Source organism: Chlamydotis macqueenii, chromosome 10, assembly GCF_036417535.1.
Source record: "Chlamydotis macqueenii isolate bChlMac1 chromosome 10, bChlMac1.mat, whole genome shotgun sequence".
In the NCBI taxonomy this organism is placed as follows: domain Eukaryota; kingdom Metazoa; phylum Chordata; class Aves; order Otidiformes; family Otididae; genus Chlamydotis; species Chlamydotis macqueenii.
In genome coordinates, this window is record NC_141565.1 from 4,996,450 (window position 1) to 5,017,027 (window position 20,578).

At 39.7% G+C, this 20,578-nt stretch overlaps 1 protein-coding gene across 10 annotated transcripts in view; it reads right to left on the minus strand.

The window, feature by feature from the left end:
- Positions 1–20,578, minus strand: part of DOCK3 (dedicator of cytokinesis 3) — a 211,565-nt gene that overhangs the window by 5,710 nt on the left and 185,277 nt on the right. For 4 of the 10 annotated variants that reach the window (XM_086755630.1, XM_086755629.1, XM_086755626.1 and 1 more), the window contains 13 exons: positions 19,716–19,857; positions 18,278–18,444; positions 17,603–17,689; positions 16,981–17,160; positions 15,882–15,965; positions 14,536–14,652; positions 13,131–13,252; positions 11,475–11,610; positions 10,827–10,908; positions 8,273–8,425; positions 4,611–4,729; positions 3,569–3,656; positions 41–163 (listed from right to left, as the gene is read on the minus strand). In XM_086755630.1, coding sequence (XP_086611756.1) covers positions 41–163; positions 3,569–3,656; positions 4,611–4,729; positions 8,273–8,425; positions 10,827–10,908; positions 11,475–11,610; positions 13,131–13,252; positions 14,536–14,652; positions 15,882–15,965; positions 16,981–17,160; positions 17,603–17,689; positions 18,278–18,444; positions 19,716–19,857 — 1,600 coding nt within the window. The remainder of the gene's footprint in view (positions 1–40; positions 164–3,568; positions 3,657–4,610; positions 4,730–8,272; positions 8,426–10,826; positions 10,909–11,474; positions 11,611–13,130; positions 13,253–14,535; positions 14,653–15,881; positions 15,966–16,980; positions 17,161–17,602; positions 17,690–18,277; positions 18,445–19,715; positions 19,858–20,578) is intronic. The other 6 variants (XM_086755631.1, XM_086755627.1, XM_086755634.1 and 3 more) reach the window with 6 other exon arrangements.

Consider the following 20,578-nt stretch of genomic DNA (forward strand, 5'->3'; position numbering starts at 1 on the left):
TGCAGGTATTATGCAGCAGGCCTACTGGGCATTTCCTTACCATGGGGCAGGCTTCGGGGAGGTACTGGTGGGGCCAAGATGCTCCCAACGTGGGCAGACAGGAATGGCAGGGCCTCTCTGGTTCCGCTGTCTAGGCTCCAGCTACTGGGCGCTGCTGGCACAGCTGAAGGATTGAAACAGATTTATCTTGGGTAACGTAACAGGGAGTTTGTGGGGCCAGAAGGACCGGCTTTCCAGTGAGCTCTTTAGCAGTAAAGAGACCTAGGGACTGGGTAAATGGTGGACTGGAGGCGTGCAAAGACATTGTCTAGTCTACAGTGTGTTAAGTGTACAGGTTGCTTTGTTAAAGAAGCGAGAGTTAGGTGGTCATAGCGTTAGTCTGCCCATCTCCCTTCCGTGATCTCCTTGGCTTATTTCTAGCAAATCTGAGGAGCAGTACAACGCTGCTAGGCTTTGGTTTTAGGTTTGTTTTTTTTTTTTTGCGAACCAGTGAGTAAGTAAAAATGAAATCTCACTGATGGAACCGCAGCTAGATCTCAGTTGTGAGCTGTTCTGCTTCATGGTAAACGATGACAGAGCAGAAGGGAATGTGTGGCAGAACCCTCATGAAACACAGGAAGGCCTGTTGCTGCACTGCAGTGGCTAAGTGAAGACAGAATAAAGGGCATGAGGGAAATTAAACCTCGATCTGTTACGAAAGAAATCATGACTTTGAAGTCCAAATTTACTAAGCTACAGAGTTGATAAAAATTTTTGATGACAAAATATTCAAAAGACAGCAGTTTGGACTCCTTGTATTATAAAGTTACCTGAAGAGATCAAATCTTTGTTGATCAGGAAGGACAGAGTATGATCTTCATTACTTTGGCTTTTCATAGAAATAAAAGCTTCTAATGTGAACATTTTTCAAGATCTCGAGAATTCTATCAACCTTAAACCTTACTAAAATGGACCTTCTTTTCTTCCAAACACACTGCAAGACTTGATTATCAATTCTGAGAGGACAGACATGCAGTAAGTGTATGTTTGTTTAAAAACAAATAAGCAATTTCTTCAGATTAAGAAAGAAAAGAAAAAAGGAAAAGTGTAATTCAGTGAGCCTACCACAGAAAACTGAGATAAAAATAGCTTTTTCCATCTTCAGTTTGGAAAATGGATGCCTGGAGAAATAAACATGGAGTTTAACATCTGAAGAGGATTTCTCCTTAATTAAAATGCCTGCAGCCATTTTTGATGTGTTTCTTTTCTAAAATGACTTTGAAAGATTTATTTGGGTTTTTTTTCCTCTTTAGTTCATGAGTTAGTTAGTTTAGGTCTCCAAGACCTAAAATTTCCTAAAGTAAAAAAGATCACAAAGTGAAAGCTTCATAAGACACAACTAAACCTATAAAAGTAAATGTGTTTTTAAAGAGACACCCTCAATCTGAGAAAGGCATACAAATAAGATAATGAAAAATCTTGACAGAAAACAAGTTCAAACTGAGAGGTACATTGCAACCCAGGTCCTGTGGCTTCAGATGAGTTTTCTGAGCACCCCTGCTCATGCTGTACACATACCAGAGTGCTCTAATTTGCACTGCTGCAACTGGTGTCAGAAGTGACACCTGAGGCTAAACCTGAGGCCTCTAACAAGATGCATAACCATGCCAGCCATGCTAGTCTCTCCTGTAATCTACCAGCATCAAGTGAAAAGGACAGAAAAAAACCTGATTTGCTTGGCTTGTAAAATGATTGCTGTGTTTGTGGTGGGTTTTTTTTTGTTTGTTTGTTTTTTGAACACTGAGGTGCAGTAGAAGAATGTGAAGAAGAGAACATGGTACCCCAGTGCAGAATCCATGCATATGTTCTCAGTGTTCCCTCATTCACAGCCTTTGGAAGAGTATTCAGGGGTGCTGGAAATCATCCTGAGGTCAGATGACTTTTGAGAGTGGCTGCTGCCTGTTAAACTCAATGCTTTATCCAAATGCTTCGGGGAGGAACCTTCCCAGGAAGCTCTCAGTGCTCTGTCCTAGCTGTCTCTCTCTCCAGTACTGTTCAGTGGCTCAGTGGCCAAGTTTAATTAGCAGGGAAGCTGCATTTGAACCATTCTGCTCTTGGTGACTGATGTCACCCTGCTGTCAATGAGAATTACTGAGCAGAGCTTCTGACATGGCAAGGAAGGGGGTGAAAAACCAAGGCAGATGGCATCCTGACTTACAAAGAATTATGTGGGTACAAGAGCTGCAAAAAATGCCTGGAATTGTATTTATGCTGCCAACCTGTCTGAAGAGTTGGGATTTCTGTCACACCATCCCCTAAGAACAACTACTGATCATCACCTGTGTCCTTCATGGCTCCTGTCTTCGAACCCCTTCTCTTTGCGCTGTATACTACACTCTTACATAATATTGCCCACAAATTCAAGTATTTTTCCTAGAGAAGTAATAAATATTTATCTACCTTCCTTTTCCAGATCTTTCTCCTGTCCAGTATAAAGATCTCATCACCTCTGTCATATGTTCCATTCAAACTAACACAGCTAAGACAGAGCTCTTAATCCCTCACTCCCTAGCCTTAACTCTCTGTTGTCATCATTCATTATTGTCACCAAGTTGTCATTCTGCCATTTATTCAGAACTGTACGATGGCTTTTGGTTTCAATCTGGACTGCTCTGTAAGGCTGTCACATTGTTGAAGTCCTGGATTCTGATTTATTAGAAATTCTAAAATAAAATTTGGATTTTTTTTTTTTCAAAAACATGCGATTTATTTCAGATACAGCTACTGAAACAAAAATACTGATAGAAGTCTAATGGAGTGCATTATGTAGGTCAGACTAGAGAGTTGTAATGGTCTTTCCTGGCCTTAAAAATCTTTTAAGATATCATTTTCCTAGCCATACACATGACTTGTTTGCTTTTGCAGCCTCCTTGTCTCAGATTTTGACTCATGAATTTTGCCCACTTCTGCTTTTTCAAAATGCTGCCTTTTTGGTAAGTTTTTTGAGCCCATCGCTTTGTCCATGGCATCCCTTTCACAGACTCCTCCTTTTCTATTACACCAAACAAACTAACTCTTTCTCTTCTTTCATGTATTTTTTTTTCTGCAGGGGCTCTGCCTGTTTTTTTTTCAAAGCAGTGAGTTAAAAAAAGCATGTATTACTAATGCTAAACTTAAATAAATAGAGAGGAATTACAAGAAATGTTAGTATTTTGAACAATAAATGCATATTAAAAAAGCAGTATATCTCATCATTTTAAAATACAGTCCAATACTCTTCTTTGAGATAATTTCTCATTTGCTGCTTTGGAAGTTTTACTTGATAAAGGTTGCGGGATTTGTTTCAATAATAAAATGCTGAACTCAGAAAGCTCTATGAAATAAAGAGGTTTGTGCAACTCCACCCTTCTGTGAATGATCTGAAATGACTACAGGTTGGCAGAAGGCCCAGTTAATTAAACTGTTAATTAAAAGAATGTGAGAGAATGCACTCTGCCAGGAAACATAGAAGCCCATTTGTTACTTGCTGTAGCATGACCAGAGTAATAGTATTTTAGAAAGCACACATTCTAACTAGGCAAAAGAGTACCTTTCTCAGCCACAGACAGGTTGGGATCGCTGCAAGGTTTGCATGGTCCAATCATCTGCTGGATCAAGGCGCGCTGGAAATTTGGAGGCTAAGGGAGAAGAAGAGTTAGCAAAGAAAAGTAAAAAAAAAAAGTTACAGACCAGCTGGTGCTTTCAATTTGTTTTTTGAAAGCACAGAAAGTTTTTTTAAACTAAAAAATGCATGGGAAACTTAGCTTGTATCTGCACTGGCAAGTGCTGCAGTGCAATACTAGTGGATCTCTAGCATGCTGAGGACCCACAATTCATGCTGCTTGCGTTCTCGGGAGGAGTTATTTCAAACTAGCTCTGGCCTGGTCTTGTGCCCATTATCAGCTCGAATGCATCACGTGCCCTTCCGGAGCTTACCTTTTGCTTTGGTTTCATTTGAAAGAATTGAGTTTGCGTGCTCTGAGACAGTTCTCTAAGGTGAACTGAAGTGCGGTAAGTGGGCATGATCAGGAGATTCCCTTCAAAACTGCATGGCAGGGCCACATTAAAATGCTTACAATGTAGACATACCCTGAATTTTTTAATTTGTCCAGAGGAAGTAGTAGATATGGGCACAGGTTGTTTGGAGACCCTGTATCAGTATATATTTTCAGCCTCTCGTGGTTTTTGATACCTTTAGAAATCACCATAAAGCTATTTAGAATGAACTTTGAGGGTAGTCTGCAGCATGGCCATGGTTCTAGAAAAATGCATATATAAAATGGTGTGAGTAGTTGCAGAGCACCAGGGCTCTGGCACCAGGATACAGCTGGGAAATAAGAAAGGTCCATTTTCAGAGTGCGTATCTGCGATTTTTACTGTCATTACCATTTGTATCACTTGACTACCAGAGTGACGGCTCTAGGGGGCAATTAATGTGGAAAAGTTCAGCATTGCCTCTGAAAATGATCCTAAGTAAGTTGTAGTGCTTTCCAAAAATAATAAAAAAGAAGCTTTAAAGTGGTCAAAAATAGTAAAAATGAAGTCACAGTTTCAGGTGGTTGAACTGACATAAAAGAAATTAGATCTGCTACCTGTCCGTTTTCCATGATAGCTGTGGGATACATGGCACTGCTAGGTCGGTCCCGATGGGCTGGCAGCAGCATCATCATCTCCCGAGAGTGGCGGTACTTATCTGGTAGAGAGGGAGAGCCTGTAAACAAGTGAGAGTAATCACGTACACGTGACAAACAACAGCCATGTCTCCGCATGCCCAGCGATCTAGTCCTCCTTTGCTATTTGTTCAGACGGATGATCTTACAGGACTCAAGAAAACATGATGCCGAGCCCACTAAGCAGCTAACTGTTGGTGGGGTGCATAGCACGAGGATGGAGTAAGAACTGGCCTGTTATATACAATTAAGGACATACCATGTAAGGTGTGTAAGATGTATGTGTCCCTAGTTGTATGTTGCAAAGTGCTTCCTCTTAAAACAAACAAATAGTGGGCATCTGTGTGGAATCAGCTGCGGCTGTGCTGTGCAGCACTTAACGCTCCCTCACCCCTTGACGTATTGTAGAGTTACAGAAATGCCATAAATGTGCATTTTAGGACTCAATGTGGAAGAAAGGGATAAAAGCTTGAGATAGATCATTCAGTTAAAGCAGGAAGCTACGGGAAACTATTTCATTCCCCAGTTCTAGCAGAGATAGTCTGAGGTTCCCTTTTAGTTGGCGATACTTCAGTTAGCTTCCTCTTTGTTAAAGCAAAAAAACCCTCCAATAATAAACAGAATTTTCTATAAATCTGGGTGGCACTTTGGTTGTAATTCTGCTGGGTAATGTATGCTTACTGCTGAGCGTGTTGGTATACTGAGCCATTTTATGGCAACAGGACACTTACTGATGTTTAGAGTAGGAGTATGCTTGACTTAACTATTGGTTATCTGTATAGTTGTCACTTAAGATATTAGGGTACTTCATGTAAAAAGCTCCCTGGCATGTGGGATTATTTGGGACTCATGTCCTTCAAGATGAGTGCCACATAACAATATGCCTTCTGATATGCAACAGCTGACATTGCCTTTGCCAGAAAAGTGATTTCCATTAGTGACTTCCTAAAGTCTGATACTACTGATACACGCATCCCTTGGGATGCACAATATTAGGCAGGAATTGATGTTCTGAAGCTGCTGGAGTGAGCTTTAATTTGCACTGATTATTTCATTGCGTCACAAACACTCACTTAACAGATGGCAGCACACAGCGCATTACAGAGCCATGCTGGCTTTTGGGGAATACATGCCCCCTTTTGCAAACTTTCCACAACCACACACATTACCTGAACAGCACTCCAACGTATGAGCAAAGGCATTGGTGCTGGTTAATGCAGCTTTTACCCCAGCAAAAGCAAACATGCAGTTTTTGGGACTGATATTCAGCACACAGTGGAAGGAACAATGTGTCCAGCAGAATGCAGGATAAGGTCCTACAATTGCAACAATTCCATCAGGGGTGGCAGATCCCAGATTAATCTACAGTCCCACCCCGACATGAACAGCCGCAGAGTATCTGCATTCTAGTTCCGAACTCATTTTCTCCCGGACATAAAACAGAAACATCATTAGACAACATTATTTGCTCTTATATACAACATCAGCTTGGAAAACACAGTGTTAACACTTTGTGCTGAGTCTCTTTTACTCACATATCACAGATAGTCCTGCTTCTGCATGACAAATGTAAGGATGCTGAACTTTTAGGTGTGCCCAGAACTACATTACAGCACAACCTACACTGTGAACTTTTAATTTATCTTGTCATCCTTGCTCTTTTATATCCAAGATGCAAACCACCTCTATGTGTCATCAGTTTATAAGTTTTTACATATATCTTATATGTATATGGATTATAGTTTCCACAGACCTTGCATTGCATGACCTGAAAAATCCCTTGTGTGCTAAACAGGGTGGCAGAGTCAACACAGCTCTGCTGCATGGTACTCTAAATTTGTAATAATTATAGCTATAAAGATTGTAACAGATTATGCCAAGTGTCCAGTCTGCAAACAAAATGAAGTACTGATACCGCTGAACTGTGGGGCACAAGAGGAGTGGCTGTAATTGAAGCTTTCATTAATAATCAGGCCTGCTTCTTTGGACAGCTAAGTTGAGGGACCGGCAAAACTTAAAAAACAAAGTCAAAAAAAGCTTTTAAATGCTTCCAGAGCAGCCAGTGGCCATATAAAATGCTGCAGCATGTATCGGGGCTTATTCCTTTTAAGTTGCAGCTTGGTGCACTTGATATATGTAGCACTGTACATACTGTTAATGCGACAGAAAAACCTATACTGATGCTAGAACTAGTTTTTCTTTTTTAATTATAAAAGTGTTAATCCATTTGTGACAACTATTAGTATTAAGGAATGAAACTGAAAATTAATGCAGTGAAATTCCAAACTCAATAAATCTTTTCTCCTTATTCATAATTTTCATTACTGTTATGAAAAAGTTCAGTCCTGCACCAAATCATAACTTTTTTGCTTTAAGAAGGAAGTTTTAAATATAAGTACATGAGTTCTTGCAAACTGCTTATTAAGACACCAGGACTCATTTTCTACACCTTGAAGAAAAGGGAGCTATGTTGAGAAGGCAGTAGGGATGCCTCAAGAGGTGAATCATCAAGTGTCAAGTGGAAGCTGCTTTTAGAGCACACTGGAGGAGTCCCAAACATATTTTAAATGAAATTACTGAAAATAACCTAACCCACTCCTAGCTCTTTCCAGGCCTTTTTGTGTTACAACTTCTGCTTAACGAACGTAGGCTTACATAATCTTTTAACTCCAGTAAGGTTACAGCAGTGCCTCATGAGTCACCTCCAATGAAGGCAAAACAAACTCTGAATTTCTTATTGATCCTCCGTACAACAACAGTGTTGATTTCTTCATAGGGAAGAAGCTACACAAGGGTCAGGCCAGGTGAAAACTGAAAGATACATACTTGTTGATCTAAAAAATAGATTAACTAATAATGTCTTTCTTGTTAGCAAAAGAATTAGAAAATTCTTTCTGTATTCTGATTACATTTCTATTTAAGACTTTTGCTCTAACTTCTGTATATTATAACTAGAGCAAGGTTTGCTGCTTTAATCTGCTGTTCAGTGATATGCTCAAATTATTAATCTGCTGTCTTGATGACTATCCTTTAAACAAAATGTGGGATTAATGGCTTTATTATTTTCTTTGGACAAGTCAAATTATTTGCTTCTGTTGCTGTTGTAAACATTAAGGAAAGGGTCATTTTTTGGAAGTGAAGAATTAGAAATAAGATTTAAAACGGCTATGGCTTCCTTTGGTCACTAATGGAACTAATCTATATTATAAAGATACCATCTCCTCAGAAGAGTGCTAGTAGCTGAGCTCTAGTAGGGACTCTGCAGTTGAAGAGAGAAGGGGATATAAGTCTCTGGATAATGCAATAGTGGTTTTTAACCTCTACATTAACGTTTGAATCAATGAGAGAAGCATTTAAACACCTGACAAAAACCTAGAAATCCTGTGCTCAGGTTAAAGCCACAGGTGACAAAGATGCTAAGTTGATAAATTTAGGTGGCCTGTTCAAAATGGATTGTTGGCCTCCATATACTTCCCATCTGAGAAGCAGTTAACTGTAGCATCGTGACTATCGTAGCTTTGTTGGCAGTCTCAGCAGAAAGGCCAAGGATTGGATGGGTCATGGCGACTGAACTATCCTCTCACCTCTAGAGGTGGTCCCTCCAGGACAGAGATGAGGCACATTGGTGGGGGCAGCGTGGGGAAGCTTGCACGGCTGCCGCCCATGCTGTATCTGTTCTGTGGATAAATAGAGGGCTTCAGCCTCCAGTGTTGTCAATCCAGCACCTTTGACCAGCACTAAATTAAAAAGAATATAAATAAATACAAAAAAAAAAGGGAAAAAAAAAAGGGATAGAGGTGCATTGGCAGAACTGCACGTCATGTTTGTGAAGTACCTTGCTCCAGCCAGTGATACTGGTCTCTCATTTTCACAAGCATCAAGTTCACCCAATTAAAAAACAAAACGAAAGGAAAAATCACCAAGGAGAAAAACAAAGCTGTATTACCACAGTGGAACTTAAGTCTAAGGGCTTTTTCTCGTTACAAACAACTCCATTCCAGACAGCGGTGTCATACTAACCAGAACAGTGACTTGCATGCTGTGAAACACAGAGAGCATCTGGGACTTTACTAGAAGTGAAATCCCATAAACAGTGGGTAATGTCTGAATGCTGTGCTCACCTAACTTAAAAGTGAACAAATCTAGCAGAAAAGAAATGCTGTATCACAGGCTATCAAAACATGGTAGTAAGAGTGAAGAATAAAAATATATATATATATATACACACACATGTATTTTTCAAAAATCATTACTTATAGAATCATAGAATCACAGAATGGTTAGGGTTGGAAGGGATCTTCAAAGGTCATCTAGTCCAACCCCCCTGCAAGGGGCAGGGACATCCCCAACTAGATCAGGTTGCTCAGAGCCCCGGCCTACCTGGCCTTGAACGTTTCCAGGGATGGGGCCTCCACCACCTTTCTGGGCAACCTGTTCCAGTGTTCTATAACTCGCATCGTAAAAAATTTTTTCCTAATTTCTAATCTAAATCTACCCCCCTCTATTTTAAAACCATTACCTCTCGTCCTATCGCAACAGGCCCTACTAAACAGCCTTTCCCCATCTTTCTTGTAGGCCCCCTTGAGGTACTGGAAGACCGCTATCAGGTCTCCCCAGAGCCTCCTCTTCTCCAGGCTGAACTTCTCATTGTTTCTTCATTTGTGGTCATTTACACTGTCTAGTTCTCATCTCTGGGAGGTGCTGTTGGCTCATCCATCAGCACCGTACCCTGTGTAGCATTCATCGCTTTCGTTTCTAAGCAGCAGCAAAGAATACAGTAAAGAGGGAAGTTGGTGATGCTGTGAAGTCATCAAGCTCAGGAAGACTGGCACAGCCTGTCACTGTGAGCACTGGATTTTTAAAGTGGAAAACAGTCTGAAACGCTATGAGCACTAAAACCCTCCAGATCTCCCAGAGGACTCAGACCTCACATGCCAGCTGAGGCACATCCATTTAAGGACATCTTCCTGACATGATAGCCCTGTATTCAGTTCCATCTTCCCTTTCCTGTTATGCCAGTGCCATCTTGTTACTTTACAATTTGAATTGTCATCATTTTCCTTTCAGTCCCTGGTAACTATTTGCCTTTATTTGAAGATGTCCTCTTCTCACCTTCCTACTCCATCTGATCCTTCAATTAAATCACTTTGATGCATCTGTCTCATAATAACAGGCAGTCAATTAAGATTTTACTGCAGGATTGAACAAAAAAGCCCCAGGCTGGCCCAAGAGAAAGGGCCCTTCTCTATTCCGTGTCCATAAGGAGACGTACAGTTCCTCTGTATGGGGAAAAAAGGGGTAAGATTTAAATATCAGCCTCTATCTCTGACTATATCCTGGATACCTTCTTCAGACGCCTGTGAAAAGAGAGGTGTAGAAATTTGTGAACCTGCAACTGAGAATTCAAAATAAGAGGGGAAAAAAAACAAACAACCAACCAAACTTGAATAGAAGTTACTAAAGTCAGGAAATTGCATGGAGTGGTTTTACTTCAGCTCTGAGGCTTGGGAGGAAAATGATTAGCAATATCAAGACCAGTTACTGTAGCAGCAAGGCAATATGAGTACCTCTAGAGTCTGTTTTTACATTTTTCCTTTCTTCAAGAATTTCTCAGCAGGGAAGCCCTTCTTTTAACTCCAGTACTTAAAATTCATATCTTTCAACATTCATCATAGACGTATGCTTTTGTATACATACAATTCTGCTAAACTGCCTCAAGTTCTTTTTTTTTGTGCCATAATGTCATTAAACATGTACAATTATTTTTTTTGCCTTTGTCTTCATGATCTGTCTCTTTCTACTGTACCAAAGACTATTCTTGTTTTCCTCTAGATTGCCTGTCACAATTTTGTGGCAGAACAATGGAAATCATTATCAAATTCAACTGCCTGAAACCAGCATGCATTAGAGATATATTCTAAATACTCCTGAAAAAAAAGTGATTCAATCCATTTCTGGATAAGGAAAGGCATTTTTAAATAAATATTTTTTGAAGAGGCATTTACAGCTCCAGAAGAGAAGCACTGGTGTATTTCAGTGTAGGTGGGTGGTCTTTCACCAATAAGTCAACAACATTGCCAGATTTAGGGGATGCCTGCAGGTCCAGTTAACCCTTCATGTGGGTCCAACCATTCTTACCTCGTGCACTGGAAGGGGCAGAGTTAATCATCTGGGATGGTGCTGAGTGAGTAGAGCTCAGGCTTGAGGTGGAAGGGCTAGCCTGGGACGAGGATAAAACAGAGATGTTGGTGACTGAGCCTTGGTACCTGAAGTTAGGGTAAACAAACTGCAGGAGGCAGAGAAATCATCAAGAGAGAACTGAGCAAATCAGTACAATAGATATTTACCCGTCTCAGATCACCCAGTGCAGCCTCTGCCTAGGAAACGGCTTCACTGCAGGCCACTATCAATCTGCACTCAAGACTGTGGGACTCATTTCACCCTCCCACAAATCAAGAGCAATACTAACTGCATATGTTGAAGAGGTCAGATAAATAACATGCTGACTAAAACCCCACTTTCTGAAAGCAACAGTATGATCCTGGACCACAGTTATCAACTTCCACTGTACAAATACAGATTTCTTCCCAAAGTAAACCTGGCTGGATTACTCTGTCATCTTTCTTCAACAACGTTAGCTTCCAGTCTGTTCAGTTCCTTGAGAAAAACAGCACAGGACAGATCCAAGCCTGTGTACAGGTAAAGTGTAATCCTCCTAAGCACAACCCTCCAGAGCACGTTCAGCGCTGTTTCTAACAGCCGCTCCCGCCTGTGCTGGAGCTGTACCTGCATGTGGTACATATCCTCAGCAGCCTCCCCCACAGAACTGTCTGTTAGGATAACCAGGTTTCCTGTTTCGCTGGAGGTGTGGGATGACAGAGAGGATGACGAGTGTCGGACTGAACCAAGCAAGTTCAGTGGGCTGGAATAAAAAGAGACATAACAAGGGCATCGTTATTTTTTGAACCTGTTTTTTAATTTGTGAAGCCTGATTTTTTCCAAGCTAGTAAGTACCTACAGTTACCTACTGCTTTAGGTCACCTCAAGATGTCAAACACTTTAAAAAAATCAGGCTGAATAAGCTTAAACAAATCCATGTATGTGAGTAAATATGAAAGAAGTGACAATAAGATGATGTGTAAGACCACACAGTATGTAGGCTGTAGGATTTTACAGTCCAAAGCCATGTTAACATCAAGTCACGATGCTGGGTGCGTATTTGTTTTGTTTGTAACAGAACATTCTGAAACTACTCTCATATTTAACGCTGAAGTATGATGAGTGGGAGCAGTTTTAAAAAAAAAAACATTCCAAAGGAAGTCAAGCATGAGACACAGGTCAAAATACAGTTTTCCTCATTGCATCTGTTGGGCCTCAGCATTACAGTTGAAGGCAACATTGTAGCTCACAGTGAATTAATACAGCCCAGCTGCTCTGCGGGCTGCACCCTGATCTCACTCATGAAATTAATTTTTTCTTTGTCACTCTGAATCACACACACAAATATATGTTTTGTACACTATAGAATCTCCCTAGTTTGCCCTAAGAACTGAAAAAAAAAGGCTTTACAAAGTGAGGATTTCTGAGGAAAAAAAATTATCACCTAGACACCTATTGTCAACTACCAAACCACTATAGTAGTGTAAGGGCTACTTGATTTTAATAGTAAAAAGAATGTCCTCCTGGATTCATGCCCTAAAGACCAGGTTTCCACAGCTTTTCATACCAGACTTTAAAAACAGCTAAGTTGTGTGGATCCATGAAGATAAATAAACATGGAAGATAATGAAAATTTCTTAACTTCAGTGACATTCCTGTCACTGTTTTTCACACTGATATGGATATGTATATTTTCAATAAGCAATTTTGGCTGGATACAAAACCAATATTTTGCCCTGACAAATCCCAATTTTTATCCTTAATCACTATCTCAGTTTTTATAGATGCATATTTAGTTTGAATAAGCATCCACATTTTCAGATGTTTCTGTGAAGGCTGAGCCATTTTTTTGTATTCTGATCAAAACACCTTGTCAGCCTTTCTTACATTTGGGTTCTGATTTGATCAGAATTATAAAAAACAATGATGTGAACATTTTTTTATCCTTAAAAATGGGTACACAACAGAAGTAGGAGAGGTTGGAACCTCCAAAGTCAGATTGAATCTGGAGATCTTAGTGGCAGATACGTGTTTCTGCCTCTACAGTAACCAGTGATGGAGTAACACCTGGAGGTGTTTAGCATTTGCTGCAAATTGAATTTCTCAACATTTTTTATTCCAATCCTCAATCAAACTTTAATCATTAGCACTGAATGAAGATGAAAGGCACTTCTGCTAAAACTCATCCTGCTCCTCCTGCAGTAGTTAATCACTTCTTACATCCTTATCTTAATGCAATGGTGTGCAGAGATCCTAGATATTTCAGAAGAAAAAACAGGGTACCTGTGTCGATGCATGAGCTTTATGCTCTCTGGGCTCATAGGTCCATGCGAAACCAGAACATTGCTGCGTGGTGTACTGGTGCCAGAACAGGCCGGACTCAGCTTATCCAAACCAGGTAACTCCTGCAGAGGAAACATACTTTAGCCAAGTTGGTCATGGAAAATTACAAGTTCTCTTCTCAGGAAAATCTTCATCTGTTTCCATGTTTTCTACAGTTATCCTCACTTATCCTGCCTTTCCACAGGATAAAGTGCTTTACAATCCTATTCTCTGTTTATTTCCAATGATACTTTCTAGCCACTATTTCAGGAATCTGGGAGGAAAGTAGAGGTATAGTGTAGCCCAAATTACAGCCACCTACATTTTTCCAAAAAGAAATGTGGACTTAAAAGGTACAGATCTTGTCCAAACTCTCAGCAAAGGTTGTGAACTCAAACTGGCAACTGTGATCTGTATGGATCTCATCTGCTTTGAAAGAGAAAGGTTGTATTTTAAAATCCTGGTGGTGGTCTGGCCATCCTTGCTTAGTGTTCACTCGTAAGAATGGAGGAAAAAGGCTTCAAGTTAGAAGCTACCTTAGAAAAAGCCTACTCCAGTCAGAAAAGTGCTAACACACATATTTCAAATATTTTTTTTTACATTATAAAAAAGATACCCTTTAGTTTGGTTGCGATAATGTTCAAAATAGCGGGTATGTATCCATAAAGATTTTACTACAGCAGGAAGAGGAGAATGCACTGCAAATTTCTGAGATCCACCTGGTAAAGATGTCTCAAGTGTAGTTGCCACAGAATACTAATGTACAGCAGAGCAGACGTAGAAGGAAAGGTCTCATTCCTAGAGGATGACATTTGTACTCCTGGGATCTAACAGGTGGTGTGAGCCATGCTCTGGAGGCAGCTCTGCTGACTGTATAGGAACTACAGGCCCATAATAGTGCGTGTCCTGTTCACCAGAGTTTGATGCCTGAAGTAACCAACAGGAATTTCTGTTGCTGCCTATATAAAAACACTTCTGGGGGGCCTAATCCACGTCATGCTACTCCAAATTATGGCAGTTCTTTTGAAGAGCTCAAAATCTAACACTTTGTTAATCTTTCTTAATTAATCTGTTTTATGTAATTTTCTCCTATGACAGTAACTGAAAATTAAGCTTTGTAATTGTTTTGTGATACAACAAAGAACAAAAAATACTAAAAATTCTGGTTTCGATTAAAGGCTAAATTAACAGACTTACTAGGACTTACTTTGTGCACAAAAATCAAGAATTCTTTTGATAATGTGGCAGTCCAGTAGGTTCAATCAATGCTGTATCAGCCCAGTTCTTTTGTGAACCTTACTGCAACTGGTAAAAGTTTAATTATAGCTCTGAATGTTTGAAAATGGGAAAATGACTGTCAGCTTACATGGTACAAACTGGATCGCATCATCTGGAACTGGTCTATCAGTTTCTTATGCAGGGGACGCATTTCTGGATGTACAAATTTCTCATGGACTGCCAGTCCCACTCCTAAGACATGTACCTGATAAAAAGAAAGCAAATACCTTGTGTCTAAGATAGAACAGAAGCCTGTCCCGCAGTTCTGTCAGTGGGGAAGAAAGTACTGTAAAATATACCACTGTTCATTTACAAGACCGCTGATAATTAAGCAAGCCTAGGAGGCCTGGCAAGTTCATATTACTTCAACAAGTACTTTAAGTGTGAGACAAGTACATCTATGTTACAACTGTAAAAAATTACCAGATTGATTCTCTTTCCAGAGTGAACAGCATTACATCCTCACGCAGATAATGCACTGTGTCAAAGAAAACTCTTCCTACCCAGTGTTGGCGAAGGGGTCAAAGTTGCCAACAGGGATTTCTAAAAGGAGTTTCTGATAGTGGAGCTGAACAGTGGCAGTGTGGCATGCATTGTCACTCTTTCTGTTGCTCATTATTTATTTTTAAAGGTCACTTTTTAAAAGGTGAAATATATATTAGTGATTGAATGAGATTATATAAGCTCTCAGATGAAAGAAAATAGTAATGATAGCAGGCTTAAGATGTATATAATTCCCTACATGATCCAAAATCTGTACAAACAATAACTAATTAATCTTCAAACATCCTCTTGAGGATTGAAGGGAGATAAGCATTATCTTTATCTTACAGATGGGAAATCTGAAATGAAGTTAAGTGATTTGTTGAAGAAACAGGCCTAGTAGCTCTATTCAGACTTGGACACATCGTTTAATGGGTTATATGTTGCCAAACTTTCAGCTAAAAGAGAGATGCGATCTTCTGATTCCACTCCCATCAAAGCATTCAGCTAGCTTTATGTACCAAGATGTTTCATGGAGACACTAATCAAAAATAAAACTACAGCTAACTGCAGTAGGCATTAAGTTTTCCCATGTAGCTCTGCCAGTTTAATCTCAAGCCTGACCTGGCCTGTCCGCACTCTCGTTATCTTTGAAATTTAATGGGAGGACATAATACAAAATGCCAAAAAAGACTGGCAAGCTTGAAATGTGGCAAGATGTCTGTTGGATAGTAAGTGGAGACAATAAATGTACTTTTAGCTGAGCTTCACCTCACATCCTGTATGGTGAATGGCTTGTTCATAAACCCCTTTTTTGTTTAAATGTACTTTAGATCTCCTGTACCAAAATTCTTTGCTTCTGAATGAATCAGTTGGATCTGATATGTTTAGACTGACTGCTGATGAATCAAGACGCTGTAGCAATGTTCTTTTGCATCTGAAAAACAGTACCTGTTCCTGCATGAGTTCCTTGAGCTGTGTGATCTTCTCTGCATCTCCAGGGTGCTTTGTGATATAATCTTTATCAAAAAAGGCCTGTAGGGAAAAAAAAAGAAAAAAAAAAAAAAGCAAGCCTTCTGCTTACTGGAAGATATTTTATCGAACTTGGTGTCAAAGGATGAGAGGAAAAGGTCCAAAAATCTCAGAAAAACTAAATGTATTAGGCAAACAGCAGCAGCACAGTTTTGCTTTTAGCACTCTGGGATCCAGGTAAAGCTACAGTGTGGCCTTAGCAACCTAGATGCTTCTGTTGAATCATGAATCTGACAAAGTTTCCCCATGTGTCAGTGATAAGCAATAGCACTAAGCCTTGTACCATCCAATTATTTGAATTTTATATAGTTTCCTCCGCATAACTGCCTGAAGTTCAAGGAATTAAGTGAGTAACGTGGTAATTAATGTAAAGCATGAGGAACATTCTTTTGATGGCTCTGTAAGGAAGTCATGTGCCTCGCCCCTGGACCGCTGCTGCATCTTTCAGTATTTGACCCTAGACTAACCTTTCGTAATGCAGAGTTTAAGTAACACCTTGCCAAAGATGATGCCAGATAACATACTGCATCTGTGGTCATTTTACAGTTACAGTGAGTCTGAAATTAGGCTAGCAAAGATAACGGTTGAATAGCATGCATTAGTGGCTTTTCCTGATTCCGGGCCCAGTCAGTCTCAAATGAGTATGAGTCCCACTGCCTCTATTGCAAAATGAATTTACAATGTAAGCAGTATTAAAAAAAAAAAAAAAAAAAAGAGTCTGCTTCACACTTCCACCTGCCAAGTCAGGATTTCCAGGCAAGCCAAGTTTCATTCTCGAGAAACCCCACTGTCGACGGTACCTACTTCAACACAATATCCCAACTCCGCCTTTGGGTCCTCCTGTTGATGTGTGGCTATGGAAGCGCTGATGCAGAATAACCAAGGAGGGGTTTAACATCATATTTAGGTAATATGCGTGAAAATTTCTTATCTTATTACATCATACTCTCTTTGAAACAGAAATGGAAATAAAACTGAAAAAAAGTGATACTACATTCAGAAGCAGAGCCTGGCTTACCTCCTGGTATCGTGCAATTCCCCCATTAACAGCGGCATCAATCACTCCGTTCAGACACATGCTGAGAAGATTAATGTTACCATGCATTTGTTTATGCTGGTACTGGCTTATCAGTGTTCTCAGCTCCTGGTTCTTGTTCTCAACCACTTGAATGGCATTTTCCAAAGGACTTACTTCAACCTCAAAGGCAATAAAATATACGTTAATTCCATGGACACTCAACTGAGATTTATGATCTTTCTTGTAATGATATGATACTCTAGGATTGTTCAGTCATCTCTCTCAGTTTTTACTGCTTTGTTGAAAATTAGCTCATTAACAAACTTTACTGTTGGCAGTGCTATGTTTCAGGTCACTGAGTTGCGGTAACTTCCTTCTGTATACTGAAGACATGGCAACAATGCAATTATTCCACCTTTTTGGCACTGTCTACATTATACTGTTATGTTCCCTCACATAATTCTCCTGGTTACATTCAGCAGTTATTCAGTTTAAGTGGTGGAAAAAAGACATACTTAGTTTTAAACTGCAAGAGTTCAGCCCAAGGAGTTTTAAATTGCCTATCCCATGTCCTCAGTAACTCATAATTTCAAATTCCAATCACAGGAGCTATGAATGTTACCAGTTCTCTTCTCTCCACTTCAAACCAACGAGAGATCCCAGGCAAACTGTGAGTCAAGGTCAGAGTGGTTCGTTCAATCCACAAGCTCTGCAAAGAGTAATTGAGGATGTAAGGTACACAGTGAATCACAGTTACATCATCTGTACTCTTACTACAGGTGCTAAGGAAGTAAAGTTCAGAAAAGAATATGTTAACCTCCCAAACATTACCTTACTTTGCAGAATGTCATGCTGAAAGTCACTTGAACAACAAAATCAGAATTTAGTATGCTCTGAAGCAACACATTCAATATTTCTATTCATTTTTAAAGGTTGACCACCAGTTCTCTTATGGGAACCAAGAAGGCTGCCATTTATGAAGTCCAAGAAGGTGAACATATATGGCAGTAACAAAAGAATTCCAACACAAACAACAAAAAAATATTCATCCTTGCTTCAAAATGCATTTCTCCTGGCACTAAAATAACGCAACTTTAAACTAGGCAGTGCTTTTGTTTTGCCTAATAAGGTCAGGTGTACAACCATTGGACTTAACAGCTGCTTGTTACTTGAGTTACTGTTGTATCTTTGGTCATCACATCAGGATTACTTGAAAGGCAATATCAACATAAAATAACAAGACAGTATTTGCCTTGAAGAGATTTACACTTAAACACTGTTTATTTGCTACTACCACCTTAAATTCGTTCTCCTTGTCCTTTGGGCCTTTGTGGAAAGGCCTGTCATAGCGGAATTTGCGGATATTGTTGACTCGGTAAAAGCTCTTTATGCGATCAGGGACACGGTCCATTTGCAGCACATCTATATTGTCTGGGATGGGAGTCACTGCATAGATCTGTAAATCTGTAAATTACGTAGTCAAAGAAAGCCACGGGACATCAAACAGAAAAGCTGTCTCTACTGTGGAAAGAAACAGGATGCTGAATTCAGAAAGTCATGCTCCTCTGTTTTGCAATGCTACTCTTCTGCAAGTGAAACAACAGAACACTAGACTAGAATTACTAGGAGACCCTGCAGAGTTCTAGCACCTCACAGCCAGATTAACCAAAGAGAGATACCTGAGGATGCAGAGAGTACGTAGTAAGACATGCAAAATATCTACAACTGACAAAATATCCATTTCTCATTAGATTTAATTAGAGCTAGGTGCCTTGTTTGTGCAGGCACTTTAGATCTTGACATCTCTATGTAATTGAGTACCTAAACGTCTAATATTTACCTTTGATAAATTTCACCTTAGATACTTCAGCTTTGTCTACAAACCAAATTTCATCAATTTACAGTCCAGCTTAATTAAACTGGTTCAAGCTCAGTGTTACAGACAAGACCTCTGCAAGCATAAACAAACATATCAAAATACACATATACAAACTACCCCTCTGTCCGTGAAAGTATCCCCGTTATGTCAGATTTCACTTGCTGACAATGTCCTTATGGTTACAGTCCTGTGCAATACCCTTGCTGTTGTCATGCAAGACAAACTGCAGCATGCTCACAACTAAAATCTCCACAAGTCTCTGCAGACCCATTAAATGCTACGTGGTTCAGTCCTTACATGTACATAGCATTGTAGTGGTTGCATCATATCACAGTACAGATTACCAATGAGAAGAGAGATTCACAGTCTTCAGTATGAAAGAGTTCAGCAGTTCAAAAGAAAGGGAGATTGCAAAAAAGTAACCATACTGATGTTGAAAATAAACACAATGGAAAATAACACTATGGAATTAGTATCTGTTCCAAACCAAATGTTCTCCAAGAGAAGGTACTGGGAATACTTTTAAGGACACAAAATGTGCATTAAGGCAATGCTGTTGGTAAAGGTTAAAACATGAACGTTAAAAAGCAGACGTAGCCAAGCACAGCTATTTCCCTTACACATCAAATATGACCTGCATTACTCCCTGAACAAAAAGTGACAGTTCTCTCCAACAACACATAGCGCAATGAACCAGTTCATGTCTGCTTTAGACAGGTGTATGGTTTTGGCCATATCCAGCTCTACCTAAGACAATTAGGAACTGAGGTATCCAAGTTGATGACCTTTTCAATTCCTTCCTCTGTGCTCTACCACAGTTCTTCTAATCATAGTTTGCCCTTTTGCTGAAGGATACACTGGGCATCACACTGCAATATAGAGTCATCTGGGTGGTTTGGATGCTGCATTGCAATGGCTTGTGGGAACTCACTCAGCATCCTCTGCTGGAAGGCTTCCAGCCTCTCATAGTCATGGCCCCGACATACATATTCTTTGTTCTGCAAGAAGGACAAGCGTAAATTAGTCTCCTTAAAAGTAAGTTAAATTCTGTCGGCTTCTGTCTCACTTTAAATTTTACTGTTTCAAAAACAAAGATAAATGACGGTGTCAATATGCTAATGTGAGAGTAAAATGTGCATTTAATACAGCTGATATATTTTATTCCTTCTTTTTTTCTGTACAATGTATTTAATCAATAAGTGCCAAATAAGTAGACTATTCCACTGATCTCTCAACAGAAAGATGCGTCTGATCCATGCACACACAGCATTCAGTCCTATTCTCTTGTCCCATTTGCTTTTTAGACAACTGAAAAAGGACTATTTTTAGTTGGACTACACTGAAACATCAACCAAAATGTAAGCTAAGTCACCAGCTCAGCTGTTATACTGGGAAGCTGCTGTCAAATACTATTTACACCAGATTGATAAAAGTTCTGAGTATTTCATAGAACAGAGGGAGATCTTTGTTTGTCGTAACAAACTGTTCACAAAAGTCATTGTTTAATCATTGTTGTATTGTTATAGCCACGGAATCCACCTTTGATCATGTTAAACAGTACATCCTCAGGAACTCCCCTGTCTATCACGGAGTAATATGGAAAAGTCTTACCAAGAATTCTCAGTGGCCACTTAGCAAATTCCCCTTCAGGCCTAAAAGCACTTTCCTCTTGATGAACAAAATTTCATTTGTGCCGGTAATGGAAAGCTTGCATTTAGT